Below are 16487 nucleotides of genomic sequence, written 5' to 3'. Positions count from 1 at the left end.
GCAGGTTTTAGAAAACAAGTATAACCCTATTTATCAACTTTATTTAATAAAGTATCAAAACTAACATACCTGTTTGATTGGCTTCCTTCTAAACTGAAGCGCAAGTAGTTCAAGCCATCCAGGTACTGCTCAGGTAGAGAGTCATCTCCTAATTCTCTCAAATCCTCTGCTCTAAAATATTCTCCACCATCACCTGTTATGGTGTCATCACCTGGTGATAGACAGATGATGTTCTTTTTGTAATTTCATATATCTACAAACAAATTAAATGCATTATATATATATATATATATATTGTAACGGATATGCAGGTCATCGATTCATGGGTTCTGAACTAATGAATCACGGTTCGTTGAATCTAAAACAATGCAAACCCAAAGTTTGTAGATTTTGAATCCAGGCATATGGCCTGGCGCTAGCCTGGCTGGATTTAAATTATTTACGACACTGGACGAGACATTCCAAAGTCACGTGAGCAGCCTCAAAGGAGAAACGACCACATTCCTAGACACACACACACACACAAACTTTTGTTTATGCTCTTTATGTAAGCCCTTAATAATATGTATTTTTATTAGGTTTGTGCTTTGCATAAAATGGTTAATCCTTGTTATGTGAGGAGTATAAGATGCTAACTTATAAATTGGGAATGTTTCTCCTAATTTTAATGTTCTCAAATAGAATCATGAGTTGTAACCATACCCCCTTAGCAGCTCGTAAAACTTTATGGCCTAACAAACAGGACAGGAAAGCTAACTCTTAGAAAAGAGAATAGTACCCTTTTGTTTTCTCAATGTATTCTAAATGTATTGAGTATTGCCTTTTTGTGCAGTAGATGTTTCCCCATATAAATTGGAGTATCTGCAGTTTTATCATTTGTTAATCAAACTTTAAATGTGTGTAATTCTGCATATGAATGTAACGTCGTGTTTCTATCAGTTATATATGTAATTTTTGGTATCTTTGGAATTGTCATGTTGTGACCCAACTATCCACCTATATGAAAGGTGTGTAAAATGTATTAATCTGGAATTATGAACTTGCTGAAATATCACTGCTGAAATCCTATAAGCCAGAACTTATTAGAGTGGGTGTTTCCCCAGAGACAAAGGAACTTTTTCCCGCTTCAGATCGCGGACATTCATTGGTTGTTCACGCGAACAGAGGCGTGAACCAGTCGAGCTATAAGTACTGACCCAGGAAGTTCCTCCCTCTCTTACCATCTTACTCTGACTCTTACTCTCATGGCTCCTTCGGGAGCTTTCATCTCCGTTGTTTCGTTTCTTTTCCTTCCTAAGTTTATTCACCTATTCGCCTCTCCACACGAGGAAGACGAATTCTGAAACATTGCTTTGTTGAACCTTTCAAATATACCGCGCGATTCCGCAGCAGCCCGGAAGACACGAAAGAACACGCCTAGCTACAGGACCACGCTCACGCTGCTCACACGCACGCTGGTCTGGCAATCACAAAGAGACTCATCAGCCTGGAAGACACGAGAGAACATGCCCAATCACAAAGAGACCACATGCAAGTATCATTCTCTATGGAGATTTAAATGCTGCTTAAAGTTTGTCTATGATTTGATTCGTTGTTGTCTTTTGTGGAAGATTTTTATTGGTCAATATGTAAACTAATCAGGCATAATCAATGTGACTCTAGCCATTTATGTATCAAGTTATTCTACTGTTATAATCCTGCATTTTACTGTATGTAGAGGCCTGCCTGAGAATGGAATGTGCAGAGAGTGCAGGGGGATAGTATATGGTGCATCTGCACACTCTATTTGGACATTAGACAAAATATATGATCAGACCTCCTTGGTGCAGACATTACCAAAATACAGCATATAGTAAAGTTGGACACACTGTTTTGACATAAGACAAAATATATGATTACGCCTCCTAGTTTCACTTAGAATAAATTCCACATCCTAAAAGGAAGCTGGAGACAGCCATAAAAGATAAAAGAGTTGATAAACAGAACCATATGTATGAAATGTATTGAACATGGGCACGCCTTCAAAAGCATTGTATAAAATAGAGAACCGACACAGACTCGACAGACTGTTCTGCAGAGCTTTCTCGGTTTTATTTTCTCTTGAGAATAAAATCTTTCTTATGGAAACAAAACCCCGAGACAGTGTGATTCTCAGATCCATGGCAGACGAAAATACACTACCCTTTCAAGGGTTACTGTCTGTGAGTTTGCATAACTGAGCGCATGATTCTGTGATCACGCCTATTCTCTCATTCATCCTCTCTCACTCATTCTCTCTCTCTCTCTCTCTCCCTCCCTCTCCCTCATTTGGATTCCGTTATGTCTTGTACAAAGTTTATTGTCTATATTGTCGTACGCGTATTTACCCTGTGTGATTTGTAGTTTGATGTATTATTAGTTCAATTATTAAAAACCAATATATATTCATGATTGCCTCCGACTGAAATGCTCACTTCACGAGTCAATGAAATGTCTGATCTTTAGCTAAAGGGCTTTACTTATTAGTAACCTAAATTTCATAATGATAGGATAATGTTTTCATGGCCAGAGAATATTTTTCCTTGAATTATAAGAAGTGATAACTTTATTGAAAATTGATAAGTTAATCTTACGGCCGTTTGCTGGACAAATCACTGTTTGATTTGCGGTAATTTACAGTAAGAGATATCACTATAATTGATATGAAGAATGGAATATTGACATAATAATGAGTAAATTACAGTGCCTTGCAATGAGTTATTGATATATGCAATGCATCTTCAATAGTTTTAATGTAACTGTCATATGAGATATATATATAAATCATATTCCTGATTAATTATTCAAATTCCCTATATATAATTTGAGTTAATTATTATGTACAACCCGCGGCTACATATTATTTGGTGGAGGAACGCGGCGATTTCAAACTTCGTTTTGTGAGCAATCCAGTTCAATCTGTGTATATGGTTATTAATAATTTCTGCATGCGCGCTATGAAATTATGTACTTGTGAGATAAGTCGCAAGATGCGAACTCACCCCTAACTGACTGAGGCAAAAAGCTGATCAGTCATCACGTTAGGTGTTTTATAGAAACTTAACAGTATAGTCACTGTTATTTTTAATGAAAGTTAACTGCAGTATAATGTTAAAAAGTCTCCTGTTAAGAAAGACCAAGATCTCTCTGCAGTGAGAACATTTTAATTTTAATAAACTGCCAATTAAAAAGACGAAGAAATCTCTTTTTTTTCCTAGTGGCGAAGACATAAACCTGGAAAGGGCTTCCCTGTTTCAGTTAAAAGGCCTTGTTTATTAAATATCGTTATTGAATTAGTGGTTAACCACAGTGATATTCAAAAATAAACGATAACAACTCCTGGTCTAAAATTGGCTTAGCTAACCGATTGTAAACCTAAAAGATTTAAATCATAGGTGCTATTTTGATAAATGTTTATGGGAGTCAACAGATGGAAAATTCCTGTTGTGCACATTTGGGCTTAGTGCAGTGAAAAAATCCTGCCCGCTCTTGTGCAGTAGCTCCAAATCAGCGCTGATGAGCGCACAGTTTAGATCACATTGAAGTCGGCTGTAATTCCGCTTACTAAACACCAGAGGGTGTCATTTGTTTAGAAGTTCAAAATTACGCCCTGCCTTCTGATGTCAGCCTGCATGAGTACAATTACGCCATCTCGTGGCCGTTTCAGATAATGCGCTCACTACTAAATCTCTATTCCCTTGTGTTTTATTGAATTAGATGTCTAAATTCTCAATAATTATTTGCATTTACAGCTTTGCTCATGCGAATATTATTCCAGGTTAGACAATTTCAGACTGTTTACATTTACTTTGAGTTTGGTTCAAACATGATTTGAATTAAAATCTAGATGTTTCAGGTCAACCACTGATTGACCCACTTAAAAGGAAGTAAGCCATCTAGTGGCAGTCTCCTGTTAAATCGACTCACAGCTCTCAGCTTTCTTTGCTCTCTCTTCAATTCTGTTTTGAATTGCATGTCTACTTTTACTCTTTTTGATTAATTTCATAATTATTAATGATACCCTACTGTTATCATTGGTTATTAGAGGATATTATTATAATTTTCCTTTTGATTTTTCTTACATGCTTATTTTAAATTTCAATTTAAACCAGTTTTGAATTTTTTATTTGAATTAAGTTTTCTGCTCACCAGGTTAAGCAGAGAGAGGGAGTACGCCCCCTTGTGGTGAAAACCAGCTACTTCTTCTCCCGTGTTTCATTCCTGTCTTTTGTTATTTTGATTTTTATTCTTTTTCTTCTCTCCTTTTGCTTAGGTTATTTTGATAATTACCATCATTATCATAATGTTTTGTTTGTTGTTTTATCATTATTAGGTAAAGCTGTTACCTCTCATTTCTACATATATATATAAATATATATATATATATATATATATATATATATATATATATATATATATATACTCAATTGATGTTAAACAAACCAAACCTTAATTAACTTTAAGTTTCCTTTGTTCATCCTTTGTGTATTTGATTGTAGAACTCCCTTGGTGATTGGACAGTCATCTCAGGTTTCCAGTGAGCAAGGAAGCCGACCAGCGTTACTGACACTGGCTGTGAGTGAAACTCGGTTCCTCTTATCTTTGTCCGTTGCGGCACGCAGTGGAGACATACGCAAATTTGGCACTCCAACGGTAGTCAATCAGTCCAGCCGACACACACAATGCAATCTCTGGGACCAGTACCTAATCCAGGGCCTAAAGCGGGGCCACTCTCTTTTTAAGAGAGGGTTCTAGGGAACAGCCCAATTTTGTAGTGCTGTCTGGCGGTTGACATCTTGGTGTTGCCAGGTTGTGTTAAAAGTCACAAGCTGTTTGAGAGGGCGCAAGGCCAGAGTAACGGAGGGCCGGGGACACTGCGGTTGAGTGTTTGGGGAGCGCCGGAGAGGTTGACCAAGCCACTGGTTTCCACCTGAATGACTTCAATTCAACCAGGTGAACCAAATGTGATAAAACCCATCCACTTATTATAAGCCACAGAATATTAGATATTCCCCTGGATATATTTTAAGTGTTTGACCCATTGCTTCTTCAAGCCACACCATCTTTCTAGGTTTCCTACTCAGATAGCCCCACTCACCTGTTGGCCCTATCTTAAAACCTAGCAGTAGGCTTAGGCCTCCTTAGTCCCACTAACACATCGTGTAACTATTGTTTTTATCTAATTTCAAGTGTTGTGTTTCACTTTGATCTTTTTCTATCCTCTGTTCTGTTGTGATTTGTTTCTTTCATTTCACATAGAGACAGTAACCTGTGAGAGCCACCAAAGAAGCTAAATAGTAGAGAGACAACCAGCAGCCGGTGTCATCACGCGACCCGCTAGGCTACTGCCTGTCAAATCTCCATTTCTGGTCCTTCGTTGACCCAAGTAAATTGGCTACTGAACTGTCTGACTGTTTGCATCAGTTAGCCCCAAAATTCTCATAAATGGCAAAGCCCGTATGAATATAGCTCGTTAACCGTAGAACGAACTTGCATTGGTCTTTTTGTGTGTGCTGTGCTTCTCTCACCGACAGTGTGCCAGGATGTTCCAGTCATCCAGTCCAGCAGTCCACGGGGGCCACCTCTCGACATGGTTGAAAGCAGTGACGACCCCCTTCCTGCCCAAGGACGCCAGTAACCTGCAGCACCCAGAGCAACTAGACACCGAGCTAGATGAACTGATGGCACACGATCCAACCCAAATCGACTACTACAAAGAACTCGCCAGGATCCTTGGAAGCCTAGTTCACATTCTCGTTGCCCAGGCACGGCTCAGCGAACGGAGTAACGTCGACCTTGAACAGCAAGCAGCAACGCTTAAGCTTCAAGCGGAGGAGGCCTGGACAGAATTTCTCCCGGCCCGCCACTCCAACCCTTTCAGCCAAGAACCCAGAGCTGAAAAAGGGGGTGTAAGCCCACGGCTCAAGAAATCACCAGCCAGCTTACAAGAACACCTGTCAACAACGGAGGGGGGAAGAACCCTTCCAGAGAACGCATGCCACTAAACCCTGCACGGCTCACTGAGAACTTGACAAGCTAGCCAGAAACATCCCTACATGCAACCCAGATCCTGCAGGAGGACATGACGTTCACACTTATTTACAAGACTTGACAGCTGTGAACACATTGTACCTGTTAAAATTCACGTCCAGCCGTGATGTGCATATTTTTCTGGATCGTCAACCAGAGACTGTCAAAGCGGACTACCAGCAACTACTACAAACTTTGATTCTTGAATTCTCTGATTCAGACTCAGACCATGGGCTCCTTATTGCTATGGACCTCAAACAGGGCCGACTTGAAAACCCACAGACTTTCTGTAGTCAGCTACGAAAATCCTACTTCGGAGCATGCAACGAACCAGGTATGAAACAGGATGTCAACTTAAAAACTCTGTTCCTCCGAAACCTACATGCCAGTTGGAGTTTTCATCTCAGAGTCCCAGCGTGTCCGCGTAACAGGACTACACAAGAGTTACGGAACTTAGCCCACAAAGCTTGCATCAAGCACAATACTATTTCTGAAAAACCCCACAATCTCTGAGCACTGCTTCGAGTTAACCCTAGAGGGCGCCCTGCAACACCACAGTCACAGACCTTTTTACAGAGAGTCAATACCATTCCAAGGCAGCAGAGGGCAACACAATTGTGGTGATGCTTGTCCAAAGCACCAGAGCGAGCGCTCTGAAAAATTCTGGGACCGGCGACCCAAAAAGAGCCGATCCCCACCGCCCAGGACACAAAGCCCCGACAGCCGGCAGTGGAACCACTCTCGACACAACGCTGGTGAGCTCAATCCTGAGCCCAAGTCAGAAAAACACAGGGCAGCCACGTCTGAGACAGCAGAGATCCTGAGGGTGCTAAAAGAGCTTCTTTACATGAAAACTCGCAAGGAAGACAAGGAAGATGAACCAGACATCTTATGTCCAAGCATAAGAACTGAAACCAACACCCTGTCTAACTGCCATCTGTATGAGCCAAGCACCCAGAACACTGCTCGTCATCCACAGACAACAGAGCTAACTGTCACATCACAAGGTGACAGCATCACCCAAGCTCCACAGCTGACAGCTGCACACCCTGAAAGAGACTGCACAGGTACTCACACCAGGTACCACGAACACAAGGTACCAGAAAATGCTGTTTTGACTACCTGCCTTCGCAGCGAGCTACACAAGACAGGTCCTAACCACCCATCAATCGTCACACCTGCCCTGATGCCAACATTCCTGGGCAGCCTTGTCGAAAAGGGGGTGGGCCGAAAAGGAGTGAGCATGGAAGACCTGATCGACACTGCATTAAACCTTACGGTGATCTCATCTCACCTTTTCAAAAGACTCCAATTTGAAGCTAAGAGACAAGATCAAACTCTTACACCTCAAACTTGTGAACTGAATGTACAGTCGTACAGCCAGAAGGACATCCGGTTTGAACAGGTTGCTTCCATTTACCTGACAACCGGTCCAATGAGTCTAGTACATCCTATTTATGTCTCACCAATGAACACTCATGCATTTCTCATCGGCAAAGACCTGCTAGACCACTTTGACCCTTTACTGAACTTCAAACAGCTAAAAGACTTTGCTCAAGTGCGAGAACCTCTTTCCCTCCAGCCACACAGGTTGCCAGAGCCAGACTGTCAGGTCACAGAGTTCACGGGAACTCCAACAGAGCCAGACTGCCAGGTCACAGAGCTCACGGAACCCCAGCAGCCAGCCATGGGTACACAGCCCCTACGATAGACAAAAGCTCAAGCTCAAGTTCAAGCCTCTGCACCTTAGTCAACGAACAGGGTACGGTGGTACCAGCTTACACCAAAGGGGTCGCTGTTCGGCTCAACCTGCAATGTGGTCAAACCTTAAACCACACGCTGGGTTTCTTCCAATCCTCACCTGAATGTGTGGAACTCGGACTCACACTTGAAGCCACACCCCTCACTGAAGTGTCATCTTGTATAGTCTTCATCCTGTGCAACAACTGCACGGCAACTGACATCAACATTCCCAAGGCCTACCGGCTGGGATGGCTAGTGAGCCATGACTTTAATGACTTTGAACTTGTACTACCTGTCATTGAGCCCATTCCACCTGCACTGATACCCGATGGGAGTACAAACAACACATTGTTCACTGCACCCTTCAAATTCGTCGCCATCACATCTGTCATGTCAGTGAGCAAAGACCAGGTGTGCAGAATGGATCTGACAGATGACCAATACCTCGCAGTATACACAGTCTCCCACCAAAACGTCAGTGAGACTGATGAAGCTGCTACACCTCTCAATACCAAACTGATGACACACTGACGGAGGAGCCTTACACAGGTTTTCAATCTCAAGTGCAGCAAATTCTACAAGACGCTCATGCACTTCAGAGCGATACAGATCGCCAAAGACTCAGACAAGTTCTTTATAAGCTCAAAGAATCCTGTACCAAAGACTTTTTAGACTGTGGTCTTACCAACTTACACACGGTGCACATACCTATGCACCCTGATGCTCCTCCCACTTCTGTCAAACAGTACAAGATTCCCATCGCCTCACACAAACCAGTGCAGGAGATCATCGAATCTATGCTGGAGAAAGGTGTCATCCATCCATGCAACAGCACCTACTCAGCCCTTATCTGGCCCGCCCTCAAAACTAACTGCGAGGGGCGACCCACCATTGACTACAGGAAACTGAATCAACAGGTGCCGTTGTCACGATGGCACAAGACCCAGCTGGAACAAGAAATGCCCCAAATCAGAGGAGCCATAATCCTCCCTACACTTGATGTGGCCTCTGGATTCTGGACCATTCCGGTGCACCCGGAAAACCAACACAAACTGGCATTAACACTTGGCGACCGTCAGTTCACCTTCAACAGGTGTCTGTTCGACTATGCCAACTCACCAGCTGAATTCAACATCTGTTTGAACAAGGTCTGTACAGACTCTAACTATGCTAAACTCAGTTTCGTGTGCCATCTTCCATGCTGTAAACAGAATGGTTTCAAAACTGCAAACAACAAGTCAGTCAAACACCAACACCTGTTCCAGCAATGTGATAACATCACAAAAACACACAATGCGATTGTGTACTGAAAGAAGGTAAAAGGAAACTCGAAGCTACCAGGTCTAGACAAGGACTTAAAAGATCAAACTGACACCTTTGCCAAAACTGGCGCACTAAACAACAGGCTGTGGTCACTCCCAACCCACCCACCCACATTCAAGGTTGAAGTGATTACACACAGCATAAGAACTTTACTAGCTAAACTCCCTACCTCAGAAACGCTTACGCTTGCTCCGTTGTCTACAAAGACCAACATAGCAGACATGCGGGCTTCCGAAATCTCCATAATGACTTTGCTTTTCCACCTCTCAGACCCCTCCATCCACCCTGGCACCCAGTCTACGGTCACTGACAACCAACGCCCCAGACCACTGCATGATACAAAGGACATGCTGCGTGCACAGAAAAACATTGTGGGTTGTGCACCGTCTGACATCACAATGCCAGGGCTTGTAATGCCACGGAGCAAAAGGGGGAAAATGCCAATATATTTCCATGACGCATCATGTGCTGCACCACGCAGCACCAGAGCCACTGACAAGACACTGAAGCAAGCGTCATGCCAGCAGCAAGATGTGGCAAAACATTGGCCAGGGCGAGCTAAACCCAGTCGCCGCCCACGAAGCAAAGAGACTGCCCTGTCCAACCAAAGACAGCCCTCGCTTGTTTCTTCCTCCCCTTTCTCTCTCTCTCTCCCTGTTATCTGTACCAGGATGCTGCTGTGGTTTGCCGTGCTGTGCCGTCAGCCAAAGAGAGGACAGCTGCCACCGAGAGAACCACTGAGACTCCTGATCACCGACGACAGAGCACACTACCCCAGCACCGTAACCCAATACAGCTGGACAGGTGTCCGATGGAGAGAGGACTCCCTCACTCTCACTGAGGCCGATGTCAAACACATGTTCAGCCAACATGAGAAAGTGACTGTTACACAAATGGAGTTAGGTGGACACCACCACCACTCCAAACAGTTCCCGGGAGCTTTGCTCAGAGCCGCTGCTGCCGCCAGAACGTTTAACATTGGTATGTCCAGTGTCAATGCAGCGAACCAGACCGTAAACTCCATGAAACTGCTGTTTACTGTCTTCCAGAATGACTTTACCCAGACTCAGCTGGTTACAGTGTTAACAACAGACATGCCGTGGGAGGTTAGCTCCTCCAATGACAGCCTAACCACAGGTAAAACCCCACCATACATGATACCCTTAAGCCTTGTGCTAACTGTGCTGGCTTACACCATCACCACGCCAGCTGACCTGCTACAAACACACCTGGCCAACTCTCTGGATAGCGCCATCCTACGGCACGTCAATCCCAAACAGAGAGAAGTGAATGTGCTCCTGAACCAACCCATCTGCGAGTCAAGCCAAGCCTACAGACTTAAAGACATTGTCAGTGTCAGGTTGTGGAAAAGCAACACCCACACCAAGACACACATTCCAGATGTGGTGGCCTACCACGACAGCGACACACAGCTGTACCTGGCCCCAAACCTGCACATGTGTACTTTGACCAAAGACATTCATTATCTCTGCCTTAGCAAACCCTTCCTCAGACACAACACTGAAGGAATCTGCGGGTTGCAACACCTGGTCAGCGACACACGCTGCCCTGCCGAAGCAAGCCTCGTACACAAGTCACAGAAATGCAAGCAGAGATTGTAGGTGACAGATGGCCCGTCAACACTCCTTTTCGCACAGCTACACTGACCTACGACCAGCATGACACTGCCACCCGTGTCAACCTGCTTGACCAGAGCATGTGGATTCAAGTACCGAAAGGTGCCACCCAACACATTGACATTACTCCTGTCGACACAGCCCTCCAAGCACTGTCTCGACAGCCCGTTCTGAACCCGTCATCTGCGGTCCAAGCCTGGACTGCTGCCGACACTGCACGGTGCATCTCCACTGTCATTGGTCACATCCTGACCCTTGGCGTGACCTTCATCCTATACAGGAGATTCAACGAGATGCAAACCTCTACAGCCAAACTCACGACAGCCGTGGCTGGAGGTCTCCGATGGAATCCCCGGAAAGGGGGTGCCAAGTCAAAGACAACACCGAACCTCATCAAGCTGAATCCTCAGCTCCAGGAACCACCTGCCATCATGATCCCCCTGCTACATGACCATCACGATTCACCTGTCATCTGCCCATCCTGATGATTGCCGTTCGATGATGTCCACACAGGGACTTCATTCAACGGAAAGGGGGGATGTAACGGATATGCAGGTCATCGATTCATGGGTTCTGAACTAATGAATCACGGTTCGTTGAATCTAAAACAATGCAAACCCAAAGTTTGTAGATTTTGAATCCAGGCATATAAACCCAACTCTTTATAAGCTAAATGCCTGGCCTGGCGCCAGCCTGGCTGGATTTAAATTATTTACGACACTGGACGAGACATTCCAAAGTCACGTGAGCAGCCTCAAAGGAGAAACGACCACATTCCTAGACACACACACACACACACACACACACACAAACTTTTGTTTACGCTCTTTATGTAAGCCCTTGATAATATGTATTTTTATTAGGTTTGTGTTTTGCATTAAATGGTTAATCCTTGTTATGTGAGGAGTATAAGATGCTAACTTATAAATTGAGAATGGTTCTCCTAATTTTAATGTTCTCAAATAGAATCATGAGTTGTAACCCTACCCCCTTAGCAGCTCGTAAAACTTTATGGCCTAACAAACAGGACAGGAAAGCTAACTCTTAGAAAAGAGAATAGTACCCTTTTGTTTTCTCAATGTATTCTAAATGTATTGAGTATTGCCTTTTTGTGCAGTAGATGTTTCCCCATATAAATTGGAGTATCTGCAGTTTTATCATGTGTTAATCAAACTTTAAATGTGTGTAATTCTGCATATGAATGTAACGTCGTGTTTCTATCAGTTATATATGTAATTTTTGGTATCTTTGGAATTGTCATGTTGTGACCCAACTATCCACCTATATGAAAGGTGTGTAAAATGTATTAATCTGGAATTACGAACTTGCTGAAATATCACTGCTGAAATCCTATAAGCCAGAACTTATTAGAGTGGGTGTTTCCCCAGAGACAAAGGAACTTTTTCCCGCTTCAGATCGCGGATGTTCATTGGTTGTTCACGCGAACAGAGGCGTGAACCAGTCGAGCTATAAGGACTGACCCAGGAAGTTCCTCCCTCTCTTACCATCTTACTCTGACTCTTACTCTCATGGCTCCTTCGGGAGCTTTCATCTCCGTTGTTTCATTTCTTTTCCTTACTAAGTTTATTCACCTATTCGCCTCTCCACATGAGGAAGACGAATTCTGAAACATTGCTTTGTTGAACCTTTCAAATATACCGCGCGATTCCGCAGCAGCCCAGAAGACACGAAAGAACACGCCTAGCTACAGGACCACGCTCACGCTGTTCACACGCACGCTGGTCTGGCAATCACAAAGAGACTCATCAGCCTGGAAGACACGAGAGAACATGCCCAATCACAAAGAGACCACATGCAAGTATCATTCTCTATGGAGATTTAAATGCTGCTTAAAGTTTGTCTATGATTTGATTCGTTGTTGTCTTTCAAGGGTTACTGTCTGTGAGTTTGCATAACTGAGCGCGTGATTCTGTGATCACACCTATTCTCTCATTCATCCTCTCTCACTCATTCTCTCTCTCTCTCTCTCTCTCTCTCTCTCCCTCTCCCTCATTTGGATTCCGTTATGTCTTGTACAAAGTTTACTGTCTATATTGTCGTACGCGTATTTACCCTGTGTGATTTGTAGTTTGATGTATTATTAGTTCAATTATTAAAAACCAATATATATTCATGATTGCCTCCGACTGAAACGCTCACTTCACAAGTCAATGAAATGTCTGATCTTTAGCTACAAGCTCTTTACTTTTTAGTAACATAAATTTAATAATGATAGGATAATGTTTTCATTTCCTTGAATTATAAGAAGTGATAACTTTATTGAAAATTGATAAGTTAATCTTACGGCCGTTTGCTGGACAAACCACTGTTTGATTTGCGGTAATTTACAGTAAGAGATATCACTATAATTGATATGAAGAATGGAATATTGACATATTAATGAGTAAATTACAGTGCCTTGTAATGAGTTATTGATATATGCAATTGAGCTATTTTTCATCTTCAATAGTTTTAATGTAACTGTCATATGAGATATATATATATTAATCATATTCCTGATTAATTATTCAAATTCCCTATATATCATTTGAGTTAATTATTATGTACAACCCAGTGCGGCTACAATATATACAGTACAGACCAAAAGTTTGGAAACATTACTATTTTGAATGTTTTTGAAAGAAGTTTCTTCTGCTCATCAAGCCTGCATTTATTTGATCAAAAATACAGAAAATGTTTTTATATTGTGATATATTATTACAATTAAAAATAATTGTTTTTAAATTTATTATACTTTAAATTATCATTTATTTCTGTGATGCAAAGCTGAATTTTTAGGATCATTATCACATGATCCTTTAGAAATCATTCTAATATGATCATTCATTATCAAAGTTGGAAACAGTTCTGCTGCTTAATATTTTTTCAGAACATGTGATACTTTTTTAGGATACTTTGATGAATAAAAAGTATATATAAAAAAAGAAGCTATGTTTTTAAAATATAAATATTTTGTAATAACAATATACACTACTGGTCAGTAATTTGGGGTCAGTAATTTTTTTTTCTTTCTTTTTTTTAAATAAAATCAATACTTTTATTCAGCAAGGATGTGTTAAATTGATAAAAAGTGATAGTAAAGAAAATATATTATTAGAATATATATTATTCGAATTTTTATTTTTATTTTGAATAAATGCAGTTCTTTTTAACCTTTTATTCATCAAATATATTAGACAGCAGAACTGCTTCCAACACTCATAATAAATCAGAATATTAGAATGATTTCTAAATGATCATGTGATGACTGGATGTTACATGTGACACTGAAGGCTGGAGTAATGATGCTGAAAATTCAGCTTTGCATCACAGGAATAAATTATTTTTTTAAAGTATATTCAAATAGAAAACTATTATTTTAAGTTGTAATAATATTTCACAATATTACTGTTTTTTCTGTATTTTTGATCAAATAAATGCAGGCTTGATGAGCAGAAGAAACTTCTTTCAAAAACATTAAAAATAGTAATGTTTCCAAACTTTTGGTCTGTACTGTATATATATATATATATATACATATATATATATATATATATATATATATATATATATATATAATAAACTAATCACTTAGAGGCAAAGCCTCTATGATTTGGTACGACAGCATTCTACACTGAAGCAGTCCCAAGGCAATAAAGTCATGGGTAAGCTAAAAGCAGCTCTGCTACAAGTATGGCCAGCAGGGGCATTGTCTCAAGCCTGTGCTGTTAGCCAATCAGCAGACAGTAAAGGCAAGACATACTGTAGACTGACATTGGAGCTTGGCTTTCAGTTGCATATTGGCTGCCTAGAATGTGGAACAATGGGGAAAACAGAGTTGTTTTTCCCATTGTTCCACATTCTAGGCAGCCAATATGCAACTGAAAGACAGTGCATAACATAATGAATAAATAATTAGCAAAATGCAGTCTCTCAGACACTATAGGTGTTCAAACTTCCACACTTCTACTTTCACCCCTAAAACCATAACATTTGTGTTTTGTGGTTTTTAGTCAATTTCTCTTAGCAGTAACACTTTATAATAACTTTCATTAATAAATCATTAACAAACATAATATATTGCTTTTTGGATCAATAGTTAAAATATATTCACATAGCTAGAAACATAAGATAATGTGCTTGTTAATGTTTACAAATTTTATAAAAAATTACCTAATGATATAATTAATTTAAATTACAATGCTTATAAATGTCATTAAACTTTTAAATCATATGATCATGCAGTGCACGGGGTGTGATATGGGTAAGGTTAGGGTTTGGTGGTATGGGTAGGTTTAACGGTTGGGTAAGGGGGTCAAAAGTGTACAGGGGTCGGTTTAATTACTATAAAGGAACATGATTCAATTATTTTATATATTACATTGTTTTGAAGTATTTTCTTGAAAAAAAAAATAATAATTCATTTTCCTCTGCTGATGTATGATTCAAGGAATTTCCTGTTTAATGATATAGTATACTAATATAAGTGTTGAGGCAATAAAAACATTTTGCTCCCAAATTGCTCCCAAATGTGCCTTTAGTTCACATGTATCACCATTCACACAAACATTATTAGAGCATCTAAAAGTCCAATGCCCAAAAAGGTACTGAATGATTAGCAAACATTTATAAACATTTACAAATGATGAATAGTTTCCACTTTAGATTGAATACTGCATAAACAAACAAATGAACAAATAATTAATAAATGATTTGTTAAGATTTTAAAATAGCAGAAGACTACACAACAAACAAAGAAAAAATATAATATGACCTTTACAGACTTTAAATTACAAATTAAATAAATTACAAATTAAATAAAATATTTAAAAACAAATTCAAGTAGCATTTCTCATTTTGTTAGTTTAAGCTGTGTGTCTTAAATATCTAAAACAACAACAAAAATAATAAAATGTAATAAAAAAAACAATATAGAAATATTATTTATTATAAAATAGCATAATAAAATATTAATTATTATAAAAAAAAAATATTATGTGTACATACTTTTGTCGTATGTACACATTTGACAATTTTTTTAACACATTACACAATTTACAACTGTGAATTATTTTACCTTTTTTAAAGAAGAGATTATTAAAACTTAAGACCAATGTTTAGTATTTTGCTTATTAACTCATTGGCTGCACTACAATTCCAATAAATTACAGCAAAAATAAAACAATGCAATGCCAATTCCATCATGCCACACACACTTCTTTCATATACAACTATTATTAATATCAATAAAATCTGCAAGATCATTCATAAAGTTTGAGCTACTGTATTAAACTGCATCAATCTGTGCTCTGTCACTCTATACCTTCAAAATCAATAGAGTCATCATCAGACATAGACACCGACACATCATCTGCCGGTCTTGGAACTACAGGAAATTCCATGTTAATGTACATTAGAAACCCAATAACAACAGAAAGCACACACAAATTAAATGTTGTCATGAGATTAGAAGTGAAAACTTCAGATCAGCCAATATACCTGAGGAAATATTCTGGGATTGAGTGAGTGAGTGAGTGACTGACTGACTGACTGAATGATTGATTAAATAAAGCAGTTTGATAAAATAATAAAGGCTAAAAGTAATAAAATAATTGTTTGTCACACTCACCCTCTTCGTCAGACACATCAAGGACTTCTGTCATGGTCTCTGGCACATTTAGCTTGTGTTTCTCTGTTACTGTCTACATAGACACAGATGTGTTTTTTGTTATTGTT

The 16487-nt window shown here is 40.2% G+C and overlaps 1 protein-coding gene across 1 annotated transcript in view; it reads right to left on the bottom strand.

Moving 5' to 3' along the window:
* LOC132099029 (ankyrin-2-like) overlaps window positions 1–16487 on the bottom strand; it is a 130364-nt gene that overhangs the window by 52142 nt on the left and 61735 nt on the right. The window contains 3 exon segments of the mRNA XM_059505404.1: window positions 70–211; window positions 16075–16137; window positions 16381–16453. Of these exon segments, the coding sequence (XP_059361387.1) occupies window positions 70–211; window positions 16075–16137; window positions 16381–16453 (278 nt within the window).

Source organism: Carassius carassius, chromosome 2, assembly GCF_963082965.1.
Source record: "Carassius carassius chromosome 2, fCarCar2.1, whole genome shotgun sequence".
Classification (NCBI taxonomy): Eukaryota; Metazoa; Chordata; class Actinopteri; order Cypriniformes; family Cyprinidae; genus Carassius; species Carassius carassius.
This window is presented reverse-complemented; position numbering and strand designations above follow the sequence as displayed.